The 26955-nt window shown below is 42.2% G+C and overlaps 2 protein-coding genes across 2 annotated transcripts in view; one reads left to right on the forward strand and one right to left on the reverse strand.

Moving 5' to 3' along the window:
* The window catches only part of stab2 (stabilin 2), a gene marked incomplete at its 3' end in the record, with an annotated part of 52460 nt that extends 39374 nt beyond the window's left edge, over positions 1 to 13086 (forward strand). Inside the window, exons 54-68 of the mRNA XM_080834461.1 lie at positions 486 to 542; positions 974 to 1097; positions 1285 to 1434; positions 1613 to 1825; positions 2284 to 2477; positions 2807 to 2948; positions 3174 to 3307; positions 3527 to 3692; positions 4026 to 4132; positions 11422 to 11541; positions 11976 to 12125; positions 12272 to 12385; positions 12467 to 12598; positions 12767 to 12871; positions 13030 to 13086. Of these exons, the coding sequence (XP_080690587.1) occupies positions 486 to 542; positions 974 to 1097; positions 1285 to 1434; positions 1613 to 1825; positions 2284 to 2477; positions 2807 to 2948; positions 3174 to 3307; positions 3527 to 3692; positions 4026 to 4132; positions 11422 to 11541; positions 11976 to 12125; positions 12272 to 12385; positions 12467 to 12598; positions 12767 to 12871; positions 13030 to 13086 (1965 nt within the window). The remainder of the gene's footprint in view (positions 1 to 485; positions 543 to 973; positions 1098 to 1284; positions 1435 to 1612; positions 1826 to 2283; positions 2478 to 2806; positions 2949 to 3173; positions 3308 to 3526; positions 3693 to 4025; positions 4133 to 11421; positions 11542 to 11975; positions 12126 to 12271; positions 12386 to 12466; positions 12599 to 12766; positions 12872 to 13029) is intronic.
* A 9981-nt stretch (positions 13087 to 23067) lies between these two features.
* The window catches only part of pcnt (pericentrin), a 62319-nt gene continuing 58431 nt past the window's right edge, over positions 23068 to 26955 (reverse strand). The window contains exon 53 of the mRNA XM_080835201.1: positions 23068 to 23500. Coding sequence (XP_080691327.1) covers positions 23457 to 23500 — 44 coding nt within the window. The 3' untranslated portion in view covers positions 23068 to 23456. The remainder of the gene's footprint in view (positions 23501 to 26955) is intronic.

A 26955-nucleotide genomic window follows, 5' to 3' on the forward strand; every position in this document is an offset into this window, starting at 1 on the left:
TCCTCATTGTTGGCCAAGTGCACTTGAATACATTCTGAATAATAATTAGTAGTAGTAGCAGTTGTTGTAGTAGTATTAATAGTAGCAGTAGTTAAAGCAATAGTCATAGTTATAGTAATTGCAGTTAGGATACTAGTTATAGCAATTATAATAGCAATAAGATTTATCATGGTGTTGTATACCAATGGTCATGCATGAGAACTCTCACCAAAGTGGTTTTACTACAGTATGTGGGTGGAGACAGTGTACATCAGCATTGCTATTTGTGTCTTTGAAGGACCTTTATTGAAAGATGCCCGTTCTGGGCCTTTTACAGAGCTCATGGTTGTGCACATCTTCAATCACACAGATTTTGTATCATTCAGCACTGCTGAGGGGAATTTTGAAAAATCTGTTTAGAGTATTAATATAAATGTGGAAGCAAGGCCTCCTGTAACTGTCAGCGATTTCTTTGACTTGCAAATGATTTCTGCTCCCCATCACAGATGCCTTGTGGAGGGTGTTCAACTTCACGTCCATGCCCAGGAAAATCCAAACTCAAGGTCCGCCTCCTCTCTTTACTGCTCTTCTCTTCTCCCATTGTGTTTCCTGTCTCTCCTTAGATCTATCAATCAAGTGATTGTTAACCGTCACAGATGGTGTAAAATAATTCCCAGTGCAAGATGAGTGGATACGCAGAGCCTGCATCTGTGTCCATTTTCCTGCCAGAGTAAATGACGTTCATTGATTTAGCACTTAGCTAACTTGAAATTACATTAATTGGGGATATATTTAATGTCCCCACAATCCAGACTTTTTAGGCTGTTTACAAGACCGAATATCAAGTAATAACAATAGATATGAAAGGTAATATTTGATGGTCTGTATCCATGGTTGACCATGAATTAATCATACCACATTCTTTGTCTGCTACACTGCACAGTTCTGCATTTTTTTAACAGTTTGTGTCCTGTCTTTCCTTTGGCTACTGCAGGAGACTCAGAAATGCGATAATCAGGCAATTGTTACCCTTCGCGGCAGTGGCTGCCAGGCGGTCTGCACACTGGCACACTGGAAACGCCAGTGTTGCCATGGATACTACGGACGTGACTGCCAAGGTACACCAACTGCCACCTCACAAACAGTCTTTAACAAACAGTGTCACCACAGTGTCACCTCATTTCCATCAATATACATAATAGACATACAGTACACTACCTGGCATGGCTGGCTGTATATGTGGCTAACTAGCGACTGTTATCATTGTTTGACTGCATTCATACCTGTTCTGTGGTGCTTTGCTAGCCTGTCCAGGAGGGCCAAAAACACCCTGCGAAAATCATGGGAAATGTGACGAGGGTAGCCTAGGCAACGGCACGTGCATCTGTGATAAAGGTTTCACGGGCGATGCATGTGAATTGTGTGAGGAGGGTCACTTTGGACCTGACTGCAAAGGTGAGACTTTAAAAATGGCCCCTCTTCTTCAATCGACCACATAAATGCTTTATTCATAAATGCTTAATTTGTAACTTTTTTGCCTGTGTCAGCCCCATGTTCAGTAAATCAATAAATTGTTCACAGGAAATGCAGGACAGTTGAGTGGGGTGTTATATTTCCTCGTATTTTGTTTCAGCGTGTAACTGCACTGTGAATGGGGCATGTAACCAGGGTCGCCGTGGCGATGGCAGCTGTTTCTGCACAGGGGGATGGATGGGGAATAGGTGCGAGGCGGTACTAGGGTCCATCCCCATCTGTAACCCTCCCTGCTCTCCGAAGGGCGTGTGCAAGGACAACAACACATGCGTGTGCAAGCCTTTCTATGAGGGAGATGGGATCACCTGCACAGGTGAGACCTTTGGCAAACCTGCCTGCAAAGGCAGAATGGCAGTGTACATTATCCCTGCAAATGAACACCTTGAAGCCCGTAAGACTGCATGTTGCCACTGAACTGTAATACTATCTACTTAACTGGCGTGGATGCAATACAGTATCTTATCCTGACCAAAAATAATTAAATCTGGACCATGTTGCATGTTGGTTACGATAAGGACTTTGAGTTACTGGTATTAACCTTTACAGGTGAAACGTAAGCTGATCTCAACCTCTACAAAGCACTTGGTATCACTGTCAGTATGCTTTCGCTCCATCAAAACACTCGACATCCTAGTCTCACAGTTGACCTCAGTTAACAAATGCTGATAGTTTGAGCATAAAACACTATCCTCTGTGGCTAACGCCAATGAATGTTGTGAAGTATTTGTGTTTTAATTCTCTGTCCATCTCTCTCCTATGTGTCACCTCTAGTGGCAGACCTGTGTAAGTACTGGAATGGAGGTTGCGCTGCAGGAGCCAAGTGTAGCCAGAAGGGGGAGAAAGTGAGCTGTGCCTGTCCTCAGTTCCATAAGGGTGATGGTTTCGTTTGCACTCCCGTTGACCCATGCGCAGACAGCGACAACGGAGGCTGCCATGAGCATGCCATCTGCAAAATGACTGCGCCTGTAAGTAGAGAAGTTTATGTGTGTGTGTGTGTGTCTGTGTGCGTGTGTTTGCATTTGGAGCTGCAAACACACAAATGCTGGAATTGCCAAGGATACTATTGTGTGTTAACATTTGACACAAAGCTTTGCACAACCCACAAGTATTGATACACTTTGGAGTTACAGTTCAGAAGTGCAGTGTAACAGGGACTATTAAGACATTTTTAAATTATGTATGAGGTACATGTGTACAATTTGTAGGATCATGAGTACATTTGAGTGCTCTATACTGGGGTGGCAGTGAAATGGTAAATGAATTCCACTGTGTGTGTGTGTGTGTGTGTCCATAGGGGAAGAAACTGTGCGAGTGTAAGAGTAATTATATTGGTGATGGAATGTTGTGTGAGCTGAAGGAACTGCCCCTGGACCGCTGTGCCCAAGATAATGGGCAATGCCACTATGATGCCCAGTGCAACGATCTGCACTTTGAGGGTAAACATCTTCTTGCTCTATTAGGATACACATGCCTTATCACAGAAATCTTCACCATTATGCAGAAAAGACACTCAATCTACACAGAACTCATACCAACTATTATATTTAAAAATATGCTGTTCAAACCCACAACTGCAACTTGTTATGCTAGCTTATCATTCTCTACAGTACAAATCAGTCATGTGTTGTGAGTGATTTGATTCATCATTGTGCTTGTGGCAGATAAAACAGTTGGAGTGTTCCACTACCGTTCACCTAAAGGCGTGTACAAACTCAACAGCACAGATGCCCAGCTGGCTTGCAGCAAGGATGGGGCCATACTTGCAAGTTACATACAGCTGTCATATGCCCAGCAGGTAAACTCATATACAGACACCACACACACACACACACACACACACACACACACACACACACACACACACATACATATTTATTTAATACTTCTAGTGCTTCTCCCTAGGCATCAAGGCTTACATTTATACAAGTTCATCAATTATGTGTGTTTCCATACATATATAAATAATATAATGTGTGTGTGTGTATGTGTGTGTTCGGGATGGGTACGTGTATAGGCTGGATTGAACATGTGCGCAGCTGGCTGGCTCACCGGGTCGAGAGTAGGCTATCCAACCACACACTCCAACCCCAAGTGTGGTTTTGGCCACGTGGGCATTGTGGACTATGGTGTGCGCAAAAACTTGAGTGAGACCTGGGACGCCTTCTGCTACCGACTCAAAGGTACACTGACCCCCATGACCCCAATGCAAGCCCTTCTCATTAGTCACTAAGAAACGCAAAACTCTTAAGTACATCCTAAAAGTGGACTTAAGTTAATCTGAATCTGAAAATAATTAGTTAATCGGCTAACAAAAACTACCCTATTGCGATGCAAGTGAGAAGTAGTCATAAAGACAACTAGACAGAGAGTCAAACAGTTCTAGAGTTCTACATCCATGTAGATTGACTAACACATGTATAGACAGACATGTCCTTTATATGTTCTGTACATTGTGGGGTTGTTTGTGTGTGTGTGTGTGTGTGTGTATGTGTGTGTGTGTGTGTGTGTTTCAGATGTGCAGTGTGTCTGTAAAGAGGGCTACATTGGGGATGGCTACACTTGCACTGGAAACCTCCTGCAGGTCCTCAGATCTCAGCCCAGATTCTCCAACTTCTTGGCAGTAAGTCCCCTCATTTCATTCAAGCTTCACTGCACCAAATCACCAGTGTGGGACATGATAGTCAGCACAGGCACACATAGGGCCCTATCTTGCACCCAGCGCAAGTGACATTGTCACCGACGCAAGTATCATTCCTATCTTGCACCCGGCGCACAGCGCGATTTTCCCTCCAGAGGTCCGCTTCGAAATGAACTTGCGTCGACATGGGCGGGGGCGGAACAGAGAAGGCGTTTCTCTGGCGCAAGTGGTATTTTGCAGTTTTCAAAACAACGCCGTGCGCCGTGCGCCATTGACCAAAAAAAAGCTGGTCTAATGTGAGGCGCAATGTCTAAAGTCTGTAACGCGTATTCAGAACGCTATTTTAAGGGCGCATGTGCTTGCCCGCACAGTATAGGACCTGTAGGCTACACTTTACTTCTGTCTTCACGAGAGATTTACACCAATTGTTTGGCAAGCCATATATAATTACAAGGAAAATAAAGTATTTACCACATGAGGAAATCATTGTGATATCCGTATCCAAGACATTTAAAAACTAGGCATACATCTAGCGTACACAATTGACCCAAATGATTCAGGTTAATTGAAGCTGCGTGACATTTGATTTATTGTATGGCTTTGTTGCATTTATTTAATGCCAGTATTATTATAAATCTTGTAAACTCATCTCTGTGTATGTGGACTTTATTTATGTACCTTGGGTTTGGTCAGCTGGTGCACTGGCTTGGGTGCCGATTTCCATGCCCCCAAATCCCTGCACGCTCTCAGGCGTGAGGGTAGACGTGGCGATGTCCTCTGCTGCCGTCAGATCCTGGGTCGAGGCAGATCCACCTCCCGTGAAGGCACGAGAACGTGTGTTACCTTCCAGCTTGGATGTCCCACGTCTCCGGACGTCATTATAGCGTTTTCGGCAACGTTTTCGGGTGCCCCGTTGCAGAAACAATCACGGCAATATCTTGACATGCTTGCTTGACTTTGCTTACTTTTGGAGGGTTTCTCGCATCCCCATATATATCTATCTCCCGGCTTTTTACAAAGCCATACAATAAATCAAATGTCACGCAGCTTCAATTAACCTGAATCATTTGGGTCAATGTGTAGGCTACATGTATGCTTATTTTTAAAATATCTTGGATATGGATTTCACACTGATTTCCTCAAGTGGTAAATACTTTATTTTCCTTGTAATTATATATGGCTTGCCAAAAAATTGGTGTAAATCTCACGTCGGTCTCCTCGGCTGTGAACTTCTCCGGTCTTCCACCAGGTAATTCCGCCATCAAAATAACAAGCCGCTATGGACTATGCGCTTCTCGCTCTTAAAGGGAATGTGAAATGACGCTCCGATTGGTTTATTGCATATTACGCCCAAACCACACCTCTGGCTGAGTAACCTCCTTTGGACCAACCCTTTTGACACTTGCGCTGGACGCAAGTGTGTTTTTTCCGCCGTTAAAATAGCAACTGCGCCATAGAGCCGCCCACACAGCTACTTGCGCTTGGCGCCGTCCTACTTGCGTTTCTGATCGGCAAGATAGGGCCCATAGTGTGTTGTCTTGAACAGGACAGCTGCTCGGGTTGATATCTACGTACACACATACCTAGATGTCTGATGGCCAAAATACTCCCCCAAAAAAGGCTGTTAGTCCTTTAATAAACTCTAGTGTGAGGTTCAATAAATCACAATAAAAAGGTGCATTTGAAATTTGTATTTATTTGTTTGTTTGTTTTGTTTCAAATAAATCTGTAGGTATAAACCATATCCATGTTTATATCTTGAAGTGTGTCTGTGTATATCCACCCGCCATCTACTGAAGAAAGTTGTCTAATCACTTCTGCACACAGAAGATGGAGAAATCTGAAAAACAAAAGTGAAAAACATTTACATTTTCATTTGCATTTTACAAGCACTGGCCAACCCCATCTCAGAAACAAACTGTAACAATATAAAAACCTTTGAAAAAATGCAGCTTTCTTTGTTCTCACCTTTACACTTTGTAAACGGTTTCACAACTGGCTTACTGTTGGTCTGGAGGTTCTTAGAATGGGTACTTTTGGAGGCATTGCTCCGGCCTATTGGAGTGCCATTTTGGCTCTGTCCATTTCCATTATGTTTGGGAGTCCCAGGCACAGTATTGTGGGTCTTTGCTTTTGCCTTCACGCCAGTTGCCACTAGCATGGTAACATCAGTACTGTTTGTGTTTTGCTTTGAAGCAGGAGCCGGCATTGAATCACCACTGGGAGTCTGCACATTGTCCTTTCGGTTGGAAAAGACTGGAGTAGCGTGTTGGGTTTGAGCTCCCATTGTTGTTTTCTGTTGTGGAGCACTTACTGGTTTTGGGACAGCACTGGGAGTCTGTGCATTCTCCTCCTGGACAGCCAAGACTGGAGTAGAGTGTTGAGTTTGAGCTTCTGTTGCTGAGGCAGCCGTCGGAATAGCCTGTATCCTCGGCGAAGTGGAAGAAGTCAGCATCATCTGAGGAGGAAGAGTGTTTGGAGTCTGAGCTTTCTTCATACTGGCAGCACGGGGAGCTTCTTCTGTGGCGTGTTTCTCTGCCTGCTTTTGTTGGAGTTTTAGGACACCCTGTATCTCGATCTCCTTGAGCCTCCTCTCCTTGTCGAGCTTACGCTGCCTCCTGCGATCAGCTTGCTCAGTGCTCCAGTCCATGGTCTTTTTAAAGGCACTCCCCATGGAGTTGAGGAAGGAGCCTTTCTTGTCCTTCATATTTTTCTCAGGGGGGACCTCCTGATCAGATTGAGCCTGGCCCTTTACATTGTGAATTGCAGAGTCATCTGAAGGTTGTGAGTGTGGAGACTTTACTTCTGCTCCCATTTGTTGTTTCTCTATCTCTACTCTTTGTGTCCCCTGGGCCCCCCCTTCATTGATTTTCTGTCCCTCCATCTCTTCTCTTTCTGCCATTCCAAGCTCTTTCTCTACCTGTTTTTGTTGTTCTCTCTCTATCTCTTGCCATTTCGTTTGCAAGACCTTCATCCTGTCTTGCCACTTTCTGTCCATCTCTTTCCTCTGAATCTCAAGCTGTTTCTTTCTCAGCTCCTCCCATCTAATTCTCTCTTCCCTCTTCCTCTCCATTTCCAACTCTTCTTCTGTCTTTTTTCCTGCTTCTTTTTTTTCTTTCATTCTGTTTGTCTCATTCTCTCTCTCCAATTCAGCTAGATAGTCTTCCTCTCTTTTTCTGTCTTTCTCGATCCTTCCTCTCCTCCATTCTTCATCTATCAGTTGCTCTTTCTCAGTTACTGTGGCCAAATCCCTTGATTGTTCTTCCCCTCTCATTCTCTCACCTTTCACTGGTTCTCTCCTGCTTTCTTCCTCCCTCAGTCTGACCTTCTCTTTCTCAATAACTATGATCAAATCTCTTGATTGGTCCTCCTCTTTCTTACTCTCAATTTCCAACTTTTGTCTCTTCTTTTCACCTTCCATCAGTCTATCTTTCTCCTTTTCAATTGCTACACGCAACTCTTTCTTGGTCTCTTCCTGTTTCCTCTTTTTTTCTTCTCTAAGTTTCTCTTTCTTTTGCTCAAGTATCGCGGCTGACTCGCTCAGGCTGTCTTCTTCTCTCAGTCTCTCGCTCTGCAGCTTTTCCATTTTCTTTTCTTTTTCCATCAGTCTCTCTTTCTCTTTTTCAGCTGCTTTGGTCATTTCAGTCAGTCTAGCCTCCTCTTTCTTTTTTTTAATCTCTATCTCCTTTTCTTCTTCAATAAGTTTATCTTTCTTTTGCTCAAGTATCGTGGCCAATTCTCTCAGTCTGTCTTTTTCTCTCAGTCTCTCACTCTGCATCTTTTCCATGTTCCTTTCTTTTTCCATCAGTCTCCTTTTCTCTTTCTCAAGCACTTTGGCCAATTCATTTAGGCTGTTTTCCTTTCTCTTTATCTCTCCCTCTGCCATTTCTCTCTTAATTTCTTCTTCCATCAGTCTCTCTTTCTCTTTTTCAGCTGTTTTGGCCATTTCAGTCAGTCTATCCTCCTCTTTCTTTTTCTTGATTTCTATCTTTCTTTCTTCTTCCATCTGTCTCTTTTTCTCTTTCTCAAGAACTTTGGCCAATTCATTTTCCTTTCTCTTTATTTCTCCCTCCACCATTTCTCTCTTCCTCTCTTGTTCCATCAGTTTCTCTTTCTCCTTTTCAGTTGCTACGAGCAACTCTCTCAGTCTGTTTTCCGCTTTCTTTTCCTTTGTATCTTCCTTTTTTTGTTTATTTTCTTCTTCTACCATTCTCTCCTTCTCTTTCTCCAGCACCATGGCCGTCTCCCTTGGCCGTGTTCTGTCCTTCTCCACCTTTTCTCTCCTTTTCTCTTCTTCCATCAGTTTCTCTTTCTCTTTTTCAGCTGCTTTGGCCAGCTTGGTTAGTCTATCCTCCTTTTTCTTTTTCTGTTTCTTGATCTCTATCTTTTTGCTCATCTTTTCTTCTTCAATAAGTTTCTCCTTCTTTTGCTCAAGTATCATGGCCAACTCTCTCAGTCTGTCTTCTTCTCTCAGACTCTCACTCTGTAGCTTTTTCATTTTCCTTTCTTCTTCCATCGGTCTCTTTTTCTCTTTCTCAAGTTCTTTGGCCAATGTATTCAGGCTGATTTCCTCTCGCTTTCTCTCTCTCTCCATCATTTCTCTCTTCATTTCTTCTTCCATCAGTCCGTATTTCTCTTTTGCGATCTGTGCGGTGACCTCTCTCAGTCTTTCTTCCTCTCGCTGCCTCACACTCAACATCTCTTTATTCCTCCTGAGTTCTTCAATCTGTGTGTCTTTCTCTCTGCCGACCTCTGCCTGCAGCTGTCTTAGTCTTTCCTCCTGCTGGTTTCTCTGCCTGTCCCTGCTCACCATTTCCTCTTCTCTCATCATCTGTTTCTCCTTCATCCATTTTTCCCAGGGGGAAGTTTTCTCATGTTGTTTCTCCTTCTCCATTTCTCTCTTTGTTCTCTCACATTCTCTTGATCTTTGCAACCACTTTTGTTGATTTGCCACCTCCAGTCTAAGTGTAACGTCCTTGCTTAGTCTTTCTGTGTCTCTCGTTTCCTTCTTTTTCCAAAGCTCTTCCTCTAGTCTTTGACGGTCCATTTTTATCTCCCATTCCAACTTCTCTGTCAGTGTCCTGATCTCGTGTTCTGTCTGTCTCTTCTTCTTTTGCCTCTTTCTCTCCTCTTCTCCATCTTTATCCTTCTGCACATAGAACTGAGCGTTATTACAGAACTAATTATCATTGAGCTTTGCCTTTCTTGGCCATATTTGTGGCGATATTTATTAAGCAATGCACAAATAAACTTAATACCTTTATTATATTATATTCCTCAATATTATTATTAGTAGTAGTAGTAGAAGTAGACAGACAAACAACAGACAAACAGTCAAATAAATGAATAATTCATATTTTAGGAATATGGTATAACTTTAGATTTTACCTGCAGCATCTCGGCCATAACCTTCCTGATAGGTTTCGCCATGGAACACAGCTGGAAAAATGTGTTATCGATTTTGGCATGGAAATCCAGCTCCATGCATTGAAGCTTTGTGTCCAGTTGCTGTTGAATGTCCCCCATGTGGTCTATTAGGTCCACCTGTGTTCTCCATAACCTGGAGTCCAGGTTTCTCTCCCAGCCGTCTTCGCTAAGAAGCAAAGTCATCTAGGAAAAGGACATGTTTGATCATGAGTTATCCTGGAGTGACATAAAAAGATATATCTTACTCTTGTCAAGGTTTTAATGACATGATATATTTTAGCGCTTAGAAGCAATGTAGATCTATTTAAAATATAAATATGTGGATTTTTTACATACGAAATTTTAGCCTGCACTCATCAACTGGAAATTGAACTGAAGTAAAGTATTATAAAATATCAATTGAATTAACAATAAATAAAGACGGCTTACCATTTGCACCAGCAAGTCTGACTTTTTCCCACAGTTGCCTGAAGTGTTTTAGAATGTTGAGATTCTAAGTTGCCAAGCTACGGTGACATCAGCAGGCTTGGAACTGTGGCATTGCACCTGGTCATGACATCATAATATAGACTTTTCATACATTATATCAGTACATTCTTACTATGCTTCATGTGTTTCATAAAAATAATAATGATAATAACGATAACTACGTAAATAACTTTGTTATAAATTATAACTTCCCCAAGCTAAGTCTTGTGATTTGTAATGTATCTCTTATCAGACTCAGGCCAAATATTTAATATGCTAATGTGCACTGGCTTGTTAGCATTTAAAAAAACATGTAAAAAAAAATGCAAAAATTTCAAATTCACCTTGGCCAACTTTAGGCATCTTAGAAATCACATGTCCACCGAGGCTGCTAAAATGTACATGTTCTCGCTGATTTTATCTCACATGAACTACTGCATACCCACCTGGTCTACTGCCAACTCCACTACCCTTAAACCAGTCATGTCTCTTTACAAACAGGCTCTCAAAATACTTGACAAAAAAACCTAAATCACACCATCACTGTTCAGTCCTCCAAAAGAACAGACTTTTAAGTTGGGACAACCTGATCACATTTAAGAACTGCTGTTTAATGTTCAAAATCCGGTTTAATTTGATTTGATTTGATTTGATTTTGATTTATGTTTGATAAATACGTTAATGCCTTTTTTTTTAGGTTGTATAGCCTTTTTCACTCTTGCAGGGGGACTGCCAATGGAAAGCCTTTTGGCTATAATTGGGTGCATCAACATCTTAAAGTTCATGAATGTACACTGTCCCTCTTGATCAAATAAACAAATTGATTGATTGATTGTGCTCTGAAGCCTAGCTAGCACCTATGTGAAACAGGTTACCAGCAGGCTTCCGTAAGCGACTGGGCATAGTAGAAGAACCTGGGGTTGTCAGATTTTTTTTTCATTCTACTGCATTTGCTAAATTTGAGTAGATTATGTCACTTCCTGCACTCGCTCTTTTACTGATACATACCTACGCACCAGAGCCTTTGGTTTGGGTTGAAACAATCATAAGCAAAAGGGAAATCTATTCTGACTGTGAGGCAGCTTTTGTGACAGTTTCATAGAGCAGATTTCACAAAAAAGTTTGGAACTGGAACACAATGTAATGTATTAAGGAGGGTTGCAGCCTCTTAACTTGGATGCTGTCCTGAAAATAGCCTAAACCATTATTGTTTTTCCTGGAAAGCTTTTCTGAAAAAATCCTTGTTACCCAACCTAAGATCCTAAAAGGCCAAAAACTGTTTGAGTTCTGTGACATTCATGTAATTTGCTATCAGTCTTGTCTAATATCCGGCTGCAGCAGAACCAAATGTGTCTCTGTTCACTTTTCTCTCCCAGCAAATCCTGAACTACTCTGAGATCTCTGCTGCTGGGAAAGACTATGTGAAACGCCTCAGCAACCTGACTGTCCAGTCCACTCTGTTTGTGGCAGACAACAATGGGCTGGATGAGAATCAGGTGAGAAATGAATCACACATGTAGAAAGGCCACACACACACACACACACTCAAGGGTTAATATGTCATGTGCTCTCTGAAGTTTGACCCAGAGGTTACGATGAAAGATAAACAAGTTTGGTTATCACTGTGCAGTTTAATTGCACCTTGCTGTTGTGTTAAATGAACAAATGATGTGTGGTCGGAGCATTGACTGTTCTGTAAGTGCAGGGATTTTCAAATTAATTGACCCTTTGATAAAGCCATTTGTTTGTCGTTTGGCTATTTAAGCAACATATTTTATAGGTCCCACAATATTAAGCTTTTTATTTATTTAGAATATTTCCCACCAAACATTTTAGTCGTTGATATTTACAGGGCTAACTTAAACCTTGGTTCTGATCTGAATGGTCTCTCTCTCTCTCTCTCTCACTCTCTCTATCCTGCACCCCCCAGACCCTGTCATTCCGGGATCTTGAGTATCACCTCTCAGACGACAGGGCACTCTCTCTGCAGGATCTGACGAATGGTAGCCACATCCGCACACGCCTCGGACAACACATCACCGTCATCGGAGTGCCAGATTTAAATGACCCCTCTAAGATGGTGAGAGAGCGAGAGTAGTAATGACAAAGACAATGGCAATGGCAGACAGTGACAGATTGTGGAAGAGGTAGAGGATACGCTGTACAGTAATCAATCCCGTGTCTTAAAGCAATGTATAATTCTTGTCATCTCCTGCAATGCTGTAGACCTCTTCTCGTTACATAAGTGACCGTTTCATGATTGAGTCTGACATCCTCGCATCCAATGGCATCATCCATGTCCTTCAGAGACCATTGACAGCTCCACCTCCGAAACCATCAGTAAGTACGACTCTGAAGGAAAGCATGAGCTGATTCTCTCTAACATGACCTTTGAACTCTGACGGTGTTATTTCCCCTCAGTTCCATGTTGCTCATCAAGCTGGAATGGGCATGGGAGTCATTCTGTTGCTTCTCCTGATCGCTGCCGTCATGTTTGTTGGGTATCATTTCTATACGCACAAAAGCAAGCCATTCCAGTTCCAGTACTTCAGGGTATGTGCTTGTCTGTTTTTTATTTAGTTTATTGTGTTTGTGGAACCGATTGTGTTTGATTCTTTTATTGTTGTTTTTCTTGCTATCAAATCCCAACAATTTTTAGAGGTTCTTTTTGTCCTCCCTTGAATATATGTTTTCTGTGTCTGTGTGTGTGTGTGTGTGTAGGAGGATGAGGGAGAAGACAGTGTTCCAGAATCAAACATCTCCAATCCCATGTATGACAGTGTGTCTGACCCCACTGCTGGACTGGGAGCCCTGTCTGGACTGGCAGTAAGTTCTCCTTTGCCTCCTGTTCACTTCCACCTCAACTGACATGTAGGCAAAGACCCGAAAACTACCCAGGAGCCTTCCCTAAACCTGAAATGTCTTACCTATCAACATATATATGTGCAAACACATACAATATGTACTGTATCTCTCTGTTACAGGAAGAGGATAAACATCAGGTGGTATCTACTGGTTCTTACAACCTGCAAGAGAGCTGAGAGGAACTGGCATGGAATGCACACACAGTCTTCACCCATCTCCGTAGAGGCCTTTACACCCTGCGGAAATTATTAGGCTATATAAAAATTATGAGCAGGATGACAGGACATTGAAAAAGGATAATTAGATTTGTTTTGTTAATATGTGGTCAAAAGGTGGTTGTAAAATGGAGTTGTGACAACTATTTGCAACTGCGAATTGATGAATGACACAAAATGTTGAGAAGAGGAATTGCTGTACACAATGTGACAATAGCTTGTCATTCTTGTATGTCTCTGTGTCTGTGTTTTTGAGAGAGTGAGTGTGTGTGTGTGTGTGTTTTTCCCCAAAGTGCGATTATGGAGCCTGTTAAAATGTGAATTACTTGGAGTTGCCCAAAAGGGTCACTCTTCATATCATGAAAATTCAAAAAGATGGATATCTTATACATTGTTCTTGTGCATTGTTTAAAATCTTGTCAAATTATTCTTCACATCTCATCTGTTAAATTGACCTTCAGGACTTATGTCCTGTCGTTGTTTTTGAATGAATAAAAACAATTGTGATTTCAGCGAGTGAAGTCTTTATTTAACACTGTCTTTAGCGGGCGTCAACCACATCTATCAGTTTCTTTGATTCTTGGCTGTGCAGCTCGGAATCCTGGGTACGAAAAAAACACCACGGTGTTACATGTTGCTCGGAAATCGCAGTAAGTCTTCACCATGCCCAAGTGGTTGTGACAGCTGTAGGTTTGGAAATTACTTTAATACTGTTTTCATAGCTTTGGGACGGTGAGTGAGAGTGAAACAGGTGTATGTGCTTCTGTGATTGGGAACATGAATGCAGCGGGGAGCGTTAGTGAGCTGAAGGGGGCGTGGCCGGAGCGGAGCTCAGCAGGAACGTGACACCTAGGAACACAGATACCTATTTAACTCCAGATAACCAGCTTACTTTTTATGTGTCGTCATGTTAACGTTATGCTACCTGCAAACCAAGCAGGCGGATAGCTGGTTAAATTAGATGGTATATGATCGACAGATGCCTTTGTGAATTAATAATTAATTATTAAATAAATATAGACAGACAGAAATAAATGAAAATACTGTAAAACACCGTCTTAATTGTTTTATTCATGTCTGTTTGTTATATGCAGGTGAATATGAATGACTTTCCATACCAAGTACCATGATTACCAGTTATACTTAACATTAATGTGCAACTTTGAACAGTGTGTGTGTGTGTGTGTGTGGTACCTCTTGTGCAGCAACATTACAGGCATACTGTCACGGAACGTAACGAACTCCACGTTGTGATTCGGAAAACAGAGTTTATGCAGATGATTCAGCCAGCAACACACAGAACAGAATATCAGGATGCAGATACGTCACGACAGGGAATGTTCATCCTGAGCGCGGACTACTCAGCCCATGGAGGGGCACTATGGAGGACCGAAAGTGCCAAAATTCAATAAATAAATACATCATCAATAATAATTTAAATATGTCATTAATTAATTAAAATTGGAATTAAATACATAAATGTTGTATTAAATTCATTTTATGTAAAAAAATATATTGAATTATTTCACTATTTAATTAATTATGTCATGGTACTGTGTTGCAGCGCATCAATAATTCATTGTATCTGTCAAACTCACCCATCAAAGTCAGTGGGCGGATTCCTAATACCTGATTGGTTCCCTATCGCAGTTGGGACTGCGATGTGATTGACGGGAAATGACCAGTTCATTGACCAATCGAAGCACTTTCTATTCACGCCGGAAGGCCGAAATTGCGGCAAATCACCGCCCTGAGCCCGCCCCCTCAGGTCACCATATATTGGGGGTGATCCTGCCGCCCGTCCTCTTTTCGACCCTTCGCCTTCGAGGTTACGGACCGTCAGAACCAAACTCTACACGCTTTGGGTATCCTTTGTCTTTGTGTGCTTTTATTACTCTTTCGAGTTGGTGAGTTCGGATTATTCCCTTACTAGCTCTGAGTGCTACAAGGATATTCTAAGCTTAAGCAAGCTGCTGTCTAGCTGGTGACCACACTCGTCTTCGACTTGCCAGTTTACTACTGCTTTACAACTCTTGCTAATTGTGTCTCTTTTCAGATCAACGATGACCAAGGGCTATCCGGACTGTGGCCATCCCCGAGAGAAGGGTGACCGGCATCGCCTAGGCAGAGCACACGCCGAGGCGGCGTTGTCCGGAGAAATCCCTCCTGCTTGTGCGCTCTGTGCCGCAATGACGACGGCACGAGTCACGAGGCGCCTCTCTCTATGGGAGAGAGAGGACGTGAGTCCGGGGGCGCAGCCTGTGCTGTCCGGGGTGGTGTCCCTCACCCTTGGAGCAGCAGCGGGCCAGGCGGTTACCTTCAGGTAGCCGCTGGGTCCTCCTGCTCTTCCCCAGCGCGCACAGTGGCCCCAGTCGCGGTGACTGCGGAGGCGTTGGAGTTGGAGTTGGACGTCGACGCCGGAGGAGAAAGTCTGTTGGAGGATTCGCTACGAAGCCTGCGGCACTCTCCCGGAACCTGGGTCACCAGCTACACGAGGTAGCGGTGAGGGCGGCGAGCCGGCTTGGTCTCCCCCTCCCCCCTCCGCCCAGCGTGCGTTCTGCATTGTTGGACGGAGAGTACTATGGTGACCCACCCCAGTCAGCTTCCTCAAATATCCCCTTCTTTGAAGAGGTTCACGTGGAGTTGGAAACCTCATGGGCTGTGCCGTACTCAGGGCGCGCTCCGGTTCCGTGGTTCGCGGAGTACCTCTGTCTGGACCGTGCGAAAGAGAGAGGCTACCTTTCCTTTCCGCCGGTGGAGGACACCGTAGCAGGGTATCTCTCCCCTGCTTCCCCCACGATGCGCCTTGGCCAGAAACCCGTGCTACCCACCAAGAACGCTCGACATATGGCGGTTCTGGCCGAGAAGGCTTACCTTGCTGCGGGGCAGTCGGCGTGTTCCACGAACACGTCGGCGCTGCTCCAATGCTACCAAGCCAAGCTCCTCACGGAGCTCGCAGCTCGTCTCGGGGACGACGAGACAGTGGAGGAGCTACGGAGAGCAATGGATTTGTCTCTCCGACTCACCATATGCTCGTCGGAGGGGCTGGGGCAAGTCATGGGGGCTTCTGTGGCGATGCAGAGGTACCTGTGGCTCTCCCTGGCCAAGCTTAGTGTCGCCAGAGAATGCAAACACAAGCCATTACGGCAAGTATTTCCTCGTCCCCAAGAAGGACGGGAATTATCGCCCTATATTAGATCTACGTATACTGAACAAGTCACTCATGCCGCTGAAGTTAAAAATGTTGACTCCACGCCGGCTGATTCAGTTCATAAAGCCGAGCGATTGCCTGATAACGTTAGATCTCAAGGATGCGTACTTCCCTGTTCCAAGTCATCCCAGACACCGCAAGTATCTGATATTCGCATTCGGCGGAGTAGCATACCAATTCCACACACTTCCATTCGGTCTCTCCCTAGCTCCGAGAGTATTCACAAAGTGCGTAGAAGCTGCCACTGCCCCATTTAGGCCGTAAGGTGAACACGGTTTTCGTTTCAGCCCGTTCCACTCACTGGCATCTACACAATCTTTAGCTTATAAAAAAGAACGAGTCGTGGTTAGTTACCAAAAAAAAGTTCGTCGCTGATTTTCCAGTCGATTGTCTATATGGCTTTGTTTTATGCAGAACTAGAGACTTCAGAGCGTAATACGATTTTTGTCGGGAGCCGTGCCACGGTTCGACACGTGATCATTCTACACCAATGAGAAGGCTGCATTTGTCAACAGAATGGAAAAATGGCGGCTCCCGTGTGGTTAGAAACATCGTTAAAGATAGAGGAAAACATCCGAACATCCTCAAAAGTGGGCTAAATTAATTCTAATTAGTGCTGTATAGATAGCCGCGTCCAAGAATAACAATGAGGCAAATATACGATAATGTTATTTTTATGTTAAGTTATTTACATCAAGTTTGACATACATGGGAATACCCATTACTGAAGATCTTACATGGACTGTGAACACCCACCGAAGAAATCAAGGCAAAGACTGTACTTCCTACATCAGCTGAGGAAGTTCAGCACCATCAGCTGTGTGTCCTGACAGCATCACTTGGTATGGGAACTGTACAGCCTGTGACTGCAGCACCGAATCATCAGAGCATCTCTCCATATTCTGCAGGAGACCTGCAAGAGAAGACCTACCTACCAGCGCCCAAGGTATTGTAAAGGATTCCTAACATCCTGACCATGGACTTTTCAAAACACTGAGGTCAGGCAAACGTCTCTGCTGCTACAAGACCAGAACAGAGAGACTGAGGAGGAGCTTCTTTCCTCAAGCATTCCTTATCCTAAACACACACAATGACTATAAAACATCAATTACACCTTTTTTCACACACTGCTCTTTAAACTCCCTCTTGCTATTTATGAAAAATATTTCTTGATCTTTCTTTCTCCACACTCGCACAGAAAAAAACAGTAGTATTTTTATGTATGTGACAAATAAACCTCCATGTATCAATAAAAGGCAGTAATTGTAAATACCAATGACCATCTGTTTGTTCATTCATTCATTCATTCATTCATTCATTCTTCCACAAATGAAAACAACACTAATGAACCATAAAAACACTCTTCATGAAACATGAAATATGATAAATAAAACTGTACAAAACTGAATAAGAAATAACAGATTAGGGACACTCAGTCCTCACTGTTAGTGTCAGTGTCAGGACAGTTATCTTCCAGTTCCTACAGCAACGACATAGGTCAACTACATGCAACACAATCCTGCAGAAAAACATCTGTCTGTCTCACAGGCACCTTTGCAGCCACAGTGTATCACATGCAAAACACTGTCAGGGGCTGGATTTCTAGTCATCCAGGTGACGTGCAAGTTCCCATCCTCTATTTGCCAACCATATCCAGCAGGTGATGGAGCACTTATATTATGTTTGAGACAGGACCTCATTATTGCAGCCTGGTAGTTTGCCCTTTTGCAGTGCTGATGGAGGGCATCAGTGGTAGGGGGAATGGATAATTCTGGCAAGGCTGATGATGTCATACAGAAAGCCTTGAACCTAGCTTTATTTACATTATCAGCAGCCGACTGATCATATAAGTGGCATACATACTGGCAAAGAAATGCAAATGTTGACTGCTCCAAGTTTAAGTTAGTACCTAAACTTTTAAAAGCCTTTAGGTACTCATCTTTCTTACATGCAACAGAAAATGTCTTTCTTTTTCCTTTGCCATAAAAGGCACTTGTGGAGTCACACCCAGAGAATGTTTGAATTCCGATCAAGGCTGAACACACACTGGTTCCAAGAGCTGATGACACCTTGGTAATGTCAATGATACATGTCCTGTTGCCAGTCCCTGTGAAAACATATAAAGTGCATGGCAAATCTGTCAGCACACTTACAGCAATGACTGCCACATCTGTAGATGCCAGACAGTGTAGCGGGTTAAAACGGAAACAGGGTTCACCTTACAGCCTATATGAGGATGTGCGTGAGTGTGAGTGTGCACACACTGGACACCTTCACGAGGCTTCTCTCCAGTCTTCTCTTCCACACACACACACACACACAAACAGAGTTGAAGACCTTGTAAATGTTTTCCCACATAGTATGTTTTTGCATATGAAAATGCCAGTGAAAATGCCTTTACATATTGTAAACATATAAAAGGTCAGGCACATTCATGTGGACCTTCCCTGCCATGTACTATCAGGTGACGTTTTAAAGACCCAGCTTGTTTAGAAGTTTTTCCACATGGCATGAGTATCAACATATGCATTTGAGAAGGGCAAACTTCACACTTCAGAATTCAAGCATTTAAGTGGCTTTTCTTCACTGTGCAACCGCTGATGGCAATTCAGACTTGATGTCCTAGTGCAGTGTTTCTCAACCACTGGGCCGTTGCACTTATCATCCTTATTACTACTGTATTTTGTGCTGTGTCTTATTGATATAATGTATTTAACCCTTATTTAATGTTAATCACAATTACAAACGAGGGTCTGACAGGGCTTACAATTAGGTGTGAGTGCTCCAGATCAATGAGGAAAAGTCAACCCCCTCGCTGGATTTCTAAAGTGTGTGTGTGTGGGAGAGAGAGAATCTGGGAGTGGAGCTGTAATGTTATAGGGGAATGAGGGTTTATTGTTGTGAATGAAATCTCACCTGTGAGTGTGTGTGTGCGTGTGTAGGCTATGTGTCGATGTGGAGTGAAATGTGTGTGTAGCCTACTGTATGTGGGGTGTGTGTGTTTGTATGTGGAGTGTGTGTGTGGTTGTTGCCATCTTAAGTTTTTGCCCATTTTCTTAAATCCATAGTGTCAAAGTTAGTTAAACTCGCAGGCAAACATAGTTTTTGCAGGGGCAGTGAACCAGCTCAAGGATCACCTTTGGAGCTGGTGGAAGTGACATCCAGAGTCATAATTCTTGTCTTTGTTCATCTGTCAGACGATGTCATCATTTCTTTGTGATTTCTAAGAAATGCTCATGAGTTCTTACAATGTTGCATGGAATTGTTTGTGTATCATCTAAGCCTATGATTTCTCATAGTTAAGATCACCTCAGCTGACGTAGGACAGTCTTTGCCTTGATTTCTTCGGTGGGTATTCCCATGTATGTCAAACTTGATGTAAATGACTTAACATAAAAATAACATCATCGTATATTTGCCTCATTGTTATTCTTGGACGCGGCTATCTATACAGCACTAATTAGAATTAATTTAGCCCACTTTTGAGGATGTTCGGATGTTTTCCTCTATCTTTAACGATGTTTCTAACCACACGGGAGCCGCCATTTTTCCATTCTGTTGACAAATGCAGCCTTCTCATTGGTGTAGCATGATCACGTGTCAAACCGTGGCACGGCTCCCGACAAAAATCTTATTACGCTCTGAAGTCTCTAGTTCTGCATAAAACAAAGCCATATAGACAATCGACTGGAAAATCAGCGACGAACTTTTTTTTGGTAACTAACCACGACTCGTTCTTTTTTATAAGCTAAAGATTGTGTAGATGCCAGTGAGTGGAACGGGATTCGTTTTCTAAAGGACTTTTCGTGCTTCACCTTGCGGCCTAAACTGGGTTCCTTCCGATTAGCTTCTTAGATTGATGCGCGTTCTCGTGAAAGTGGATTTGCATACATACACGCCCTGCCAGCTCCTTATTAGGAGACGCAATTTTAGAAACGTGTGCTGTCGCAATCTCCCGAATCCACCTCGTAACAGGTGTTCATTAATAAGGTGGAGATATTGTGTAACGTTGAACGTCCGAAGTCCTTAAAACACATTTAAGTAGTCACTTTTTTTTTTTTAATCGACAAATAGGCACCATAGGTGTGAAGACCGGTCCCAAGTACCAGTATAAATTGTAGTCCGTCCTGTCGTACGAAATGGCCACCATAGGGGTGAAGACTGGCCACCAGTAGTAGTATAAATTGCAATAAATTAATTCATTAGTTCTTAGAGATTGAGCTTAGTGTTTATTTATTTATTCACTTACATTTGCAGTGTTCATGTCATTCACAATCAGTCTCTTAGCAGACGCGGCCTTTCTCCAAAGTGACGTACAAGGGAGAGAACAGTCAAGCTACGAGCCATATAGACCTAGTGTAACAATAAACACTACCTCGTATAATTATGACTATAAATGTGAAACGTAATTGTTAATGATACAAATATTCTCGTATTTATTATTATCATAATTATTTTAATCCGAGGATGTCTGTAGAGTTGACGTGAACGCAATCACCAACGAATCACAAATTCGCCCGTTAACCCTTTTACTGTAATACGGAGTTTTTTCAAATGTCATTCCTCAACGCGATTCCTCAAATAACCACAAGATGGCCCGTGGAATCCCATTTGAGAAGATTCCGGTAGAGTTACGACTGCTATTTCGAGTTCTGAAAGTTGTCTGAAGTTCAGAAGAAAGCACAGAAGAAAAAAATAACGAGAATGCAAATGTTTTCATAAATGTTTCCGAAGTGGAGTTCCTTCTGAAATCCTTCAGAAAGTCTTCCCAACTGCTGTCGAGAATGAGGCCCAATGATCCCAAACATACCTTAAAGTCCACCCAGGTTTGGTTTCAGGAGAATAAATAGAAAAAGATTCTAGAGTGGCCGTCACAGTCGTCTGACCTGAGTCGTCATTAAAAGTAGCATTTTGTGTTGAATTTGGATAAAACCCCTTTAATATTAGTTTCATTAAACTACTTAAACAATTATTGTGTAATTTGTTTATTGCAAACAGCTGAGAAATTGTATCTTTTGCCAATAAACCTAAAAGGGCAATGGGGGTAATTTTGAGTGCAACTGTAGGCTGGTTAACCTCTCCTAAGACATCCTTTAAGGTAAAGGCCAAAAAAACTGTTTGAGTTGTCATTCATGTAATTTGCTTTCAGTCGTGTTTAATATCCGGGTGCACCAAAACCAAATGTGTCTCTGTTCACTTTTCTCTCCCAACAAATCCTGAACTACTTTGAGGACTCGGCTGCTGGGAAAGAGGATTTGAAACGCCTCAGCAACCTGACTGTCCAGTCCACTGTTTGTGGGAGACAACAACGAGACATTCATCTCACATGTAGAAAGGCCACACACAAACACGACTGTTTATATGCCATTTGCTTCCTCTCATATCTGTTGTGTATCGTGTTGGTGTACTCTGAGAAGTTTGATAGACTTATTTTTTGATGGCTAATTTGACATTTAATATTCTAGAATGTTGTGTCTGTATTAACTTGCGTCACTCTTAAAATCAGGGGCTTTTAGAGATTTCAAATAAATGTGTTACCCTAGCAAACTGATGGCATGGGATGTCGTGGTAAACATCTTTTAGCTGTGAGATAAGCTAGTCTCTTCTTGGCTTGATTGCGTTATCACAGTGCAGTTTAATGGCACTTTGTGTGCAAGGAATAATAATGCTAGGGATTCTGCTTAAGCTAGGGTAGCCACGGATGGATCAACAGCAGAAACAACTGATGCCCAGACCACAGCAGTGGAAGATGAAGTGCCGAAAGAGGGGACTGTTGTTCATAAAAGTTTTAAAGAAGATCAACACACTGCAAGAGTCAGTGGATGATAAGTTAACTGGTGCTGAGACAGATGAGTACATGCACAACACCCCAAACAGCACTAGCTCAGGGGCTGATTGTTAAGGAGAGAAAGTTATACAGGTCTATTCAGAATGAAGGAGCAAATTCTGAATACTTAGAAGTTACTTTTACATTCAGTTTTCACAAATGACTGTACATTTATGAGTGTATGAAAAAGTATATATATTTTTACTCTAAATCTACATATTTGTTTCAATGACGAAACAAAATAACTTAAAAGTCACTGGTTTTAACCAACATACAATCAAAGCACAATCGCATTACTTTCACATGGTGGATTCGGCTATTTGTTTTATAGAGCGTTAACATTTGTATAGGTCTGGCTGTTTTTTTAAAACCATTCTGCTACTGTAGGCTATTATATAGTACACAGCACAATACAAAAGAAAATGCTGTTACTGAGACTTAAAACTGTCATTTTTTCCTCAAAGTTCCTTCTTTTAAATGAGGATTATGATATAGGTCTGTAGACTAGCCAAAATACTAATCATCTTGTCAAATTCTCTTCAGCCTATTCCTCTCCCCACTAAGAAACTAATAGCTCTCAAAATCCCTTAAAATCTACTCAGCTTGGTTTTCCTTGAAACTGTACTATGATGAGTATCAAGGGGCCCCTAATTTGGAAAAAAGGACTCCCTTTGTTCCTATTTAACCCAAATGTGGCAATTCAACCCTGAATCCACAGACAGACCTACTTAATATTCCCCTAAGATTAAGGGTTTCTGTTCAGTGCTTTTCATTCAAGGAAACTGAATATCAGTGGTGAACTAAATACTTGTATAGGTGGGATTCATTAATATGACGCAAAGAAACAATATTAAATACTTTATTCCAAAATACAACCAATAATGTTTTTGTAGAAATGTTGGTAAATAAAACACTTAGAAAAACATTTAATCAGAACTTCACCCTTCTTTGTGTGTCTGATTCCAGTGCAACTTTCTTAAATGTACATTACAAATATAAAAGAATAGCAAAATGCAAACATTTGTACAGAGCATATGATAGAAATGTATATAGAAACGTTATTTAAAAAAAAATAGTGACCACTATTTCAAAGCACATTCAAATTAAACCAGTGTATTAATCGATTTTGTGAAGACGATACAAAAAAATTACAACTGAAGATTATAAACAAATAATAATTTAGGCAATTCAAAATGTCTTCTTATTAAAAGACACAGAAATGGCTGTGATTACGATACAAAAACGGAACATGACAAACACTGGCACAAGTGCGATTTAAAATGCAACATTCCTTCAGCGGTCGGATTTCCTCGGATATGAAGGCAGCGAGGGGGATCCTAGAGGGAAGGACGGAGCAAGAATGTCAACCATACATGAAAACCATCACATCAAGACAGTTGTGACAGCATGTTACAGTGCGGATTTGGTCATACGCAGATCTGGAACAGCTATCAGAGCCAGGTAATAAGACCAGTAAAGTGAACTAAAGTAGGCAATACACCAAACGATTTCTTGAGTTATTTCATGAACACAGCCAAATTTCGTTTGGAATAAAATCATGACAGTTTAGTTGTGTCATCCTAATGGTTTGGTGTTATGTAGTCACCCGAGCTGCCTTATGTCTTTGAATGCCTTGACGTTTTTAGTTTTGGCCTGTACAAATAAGTCATGGGGACCGTCCACAACAAAGAGGTGAGCTCTCTCTCCGAAGCAGCAAAGCGGGTACAGGAACATCTCTGTGGGGGGAACATAAACCTGGAGACTCAGGGACGCCTCTTTGACTAAAAACTGACACATTGTCTTAAGTCTGTCATCCTCTCGCTTCTTGAGTCTTTTCAAATCTTGTAATGTATGGTATTTAGTAGGGATGCAACGGTACAGTGTGGCCACGGTTCGGTTTGTATCACGGTTTTTGGGCCACGGTTACGGTTCGGTTTCGATATATCAATATTATCCTGCCGCTAACACGCATTAGGTTATATTTGTCTTTTCTATTTCAAGTCAACAAGGTGCTTCTACTCACACTTGCAGAGACAATGCAAGATGCAATTAAATGTAAAAAGGGCACATATTAAGTAAAATCACAAAATGTATTTTAAACAAGGAACACTATTCTGGCCTTCTGTCAAAAACAGGCAATAATAAATATAGCAAAGTGCAGTATACTGTAAAGTAATGTGAAATGTAAACATTGACATTATTCAATAAACTCAAACAACAAACATTGTCATTCACACACTTAAACCCTAGAAAATACTTAACTGTTATAAATACACCCTTAAAGAACAACAGAACAAACCTTCTCTCTCCTAGTCACTTCGTACAGTTCTGGAATTATTTTGCTGCTGAAATGCGTGCGGGAGGGGATATTAAAACGAGGATCAATGTCAATGGTCTTTATCATGTGACGGAATCCCCTGCCTAAAACTACTGAATAGGGCTGCATGTCTTTCCCTATGAAGACGTCCATTGAGTTGGTTATTGCCTTGTGTTTTTCGGAATTATAAGCATATTGTTGCTGAAATGCTGCAGCAATGGATGGTTGTGTTTTCGGCGACAAACCGTGCTGCTCCACTTAGAGTTACAGCCGGGTGATGACGGGGCAAGTGGCTCAACATGTTGGATGTACCTGTGGAGTAGGCGATCGTAGGAAAGCAATGCTTGCACACCGTGCTTTGCTTGCTGACGATCTTTTTCCCTTTGTCATCATACTCCACACTGAACCCAAAATGTTCCCATACAGCTGATTTGTAAGATGACGGTGCCTCTTCAAATTTTCTTTTCTCCGTTTCTTGTTGACTCGTCATGATCGTGCTGCAACAGGGAAAGTTTTGTTTCTCCTCACATCGTCACATGGATCTCCAGCGTCTGCATTCAGAGCGCTGATTGGCTCTTGGGAAAGTCAGTACAATTCTGATTGGCAGAGGCGGATCTTCCATTAGGCAAACCTAGGCAAGTGCCTAGGGCCCCAACCAAATCTGTCTTTATTAGGGGCCCCCAAATCTGACCCCCCCCAGCCATTATGTAAAGTAAAAAAAAAAAAAACACATTTCTAGTAGAAAAAAAATAACAAAAATATCAACATAACGCCGAACTAATGCCTAAATAATAATTTTCCAGCACACATGCTCCCCTCCATTGTGCATTGGACTAGTCCAGAATATGATCACGTAGTAACACACGCAGCGCGAAATAACGTTACTTCAAACCAAAGCAGAGGGATCCCTAGAAAGGTTGCCCCTGTTGCAAAGCAATAAACCTCCAGAACAATAGGTAATTTGCTTGGCAGATAGAAAACAGTTTCCCTAACAGAAAGTCTGAAGCTTGAAGTTATTTTCAAACCTTTACTTGGGTAGCACTGTAAAACTGAGCAGACATGCAGAATACATTTTAGTAATCTCATCTCGTAACATTCGTTTCACATAGCATTGCGTGTTTAAACTGTGATAGAAAATACGTTAGCTTAATACTAACGTATAGGGGAAATTACAGAGACTGCGTTAGGTATTAGCATCAATTAATTCACGTTAATGTTTTTGTATATGAGCCTGACATTTGCTCGGCAGATAGATAACAGGTTCTGTAACAGATACACTGCCGAAATTGACGGCACGAACGACTGGAAAAATGTATCAGCCTTCCTAAAAGAACACGAGAAGTCTGCTGATTACCTCGCAAATATGGCTGTTTGGCGAACGCTTCAGCAACGGCTCCAAACAGGTAAAGCCATAGATCATGTAAATCAAGAGCTGTTTGTGAACGAAGTAAACAAATGGAGAGAGATCTTGAAACGTCTGATCGCCATTATTATACACTTGGCCGAGCGCAACTTAGCTTGTCACTCACTCACTCACACTGAACCACTGCTTAGCCTGTCTCTTACTCACACACACAGCCACTGTTATTCCTGTCCACACACAAAATCTTTTCATTAGTCCTGTTTAAATGTAGCCTAAATGGTGGTTTTCATAGACTCATATCCATTTTGTATTTTAGTTCTGTTAAGTGCAAGATCATTTTGTATCTCTGGCAGAGAATGGAAATTCTAATCTCTCTCTCTCTCTCTCTCTCGTTTGATCTGAGTAATAAACATGTAATTTTGGCAAAGGCTGGAGAAATCTGAAACTGATTTTACTGTGGAGAGTTGAGTGGCAGTGCACTATGGGTTTATTGCGATTCTAAGAGTATTGGGATGGTTATTTGTTTTGTGTACGTGTTTCAAAAATGAGGGCCCCATGTCTATATTTTGCCTAGGGCCCCAAAATGGCTAGATCCGCCCCTGCTGATTGGTTGTTGCATGGTTGTGGAGCGCAGAACTCATCCCCTGGGTCCCAAGCAGTCATGCTATCGCCCAATACATGCGTGCATTCATTATAGGCACATATTAAATTAAAAGTTTAATGTCACCCATACCGTAATATCGCGGTTCACCTGGGTCAACCGAACCGAACAGGGCGAACCGAACGGTTCGCTAAAATACCGAAAACCGTTGCATCCCTAGTATTTAGAGGTGACTGATTACACAAGATGCTGGACATGGACTGAATATTAAAGACCCTCAGAGAAAACACCCAACATTAAGTTCTATTTAGTCAGCATTAGGGTGACAGGAAAACAGAATTGAACAAGACCGAGTGAGGCAGTGACTGAATGAATGACTTATTCCGGGATCTGACTACACAAATTCAGCCTGATTTTGACACGTTTTTTTTTGTTGTATCCGACACATTTCCAGCATCAGACTGAACATTAATGTCAGGAACGGGCGTTGGAGTGTGACATAATCGAAGAC

This window comes from Sprattus sprattus (assembly GCF_963457725.1).
Source record: "Sprattus sprattus genome assembly, chromosome: 3".
Classification (NCBI taxonomy): Eukaryota; Metazoa; Chordata; class Actinopteri; order Clupeiformes; family Clupeidae; genus Sprattus; species Sprattus sprattus.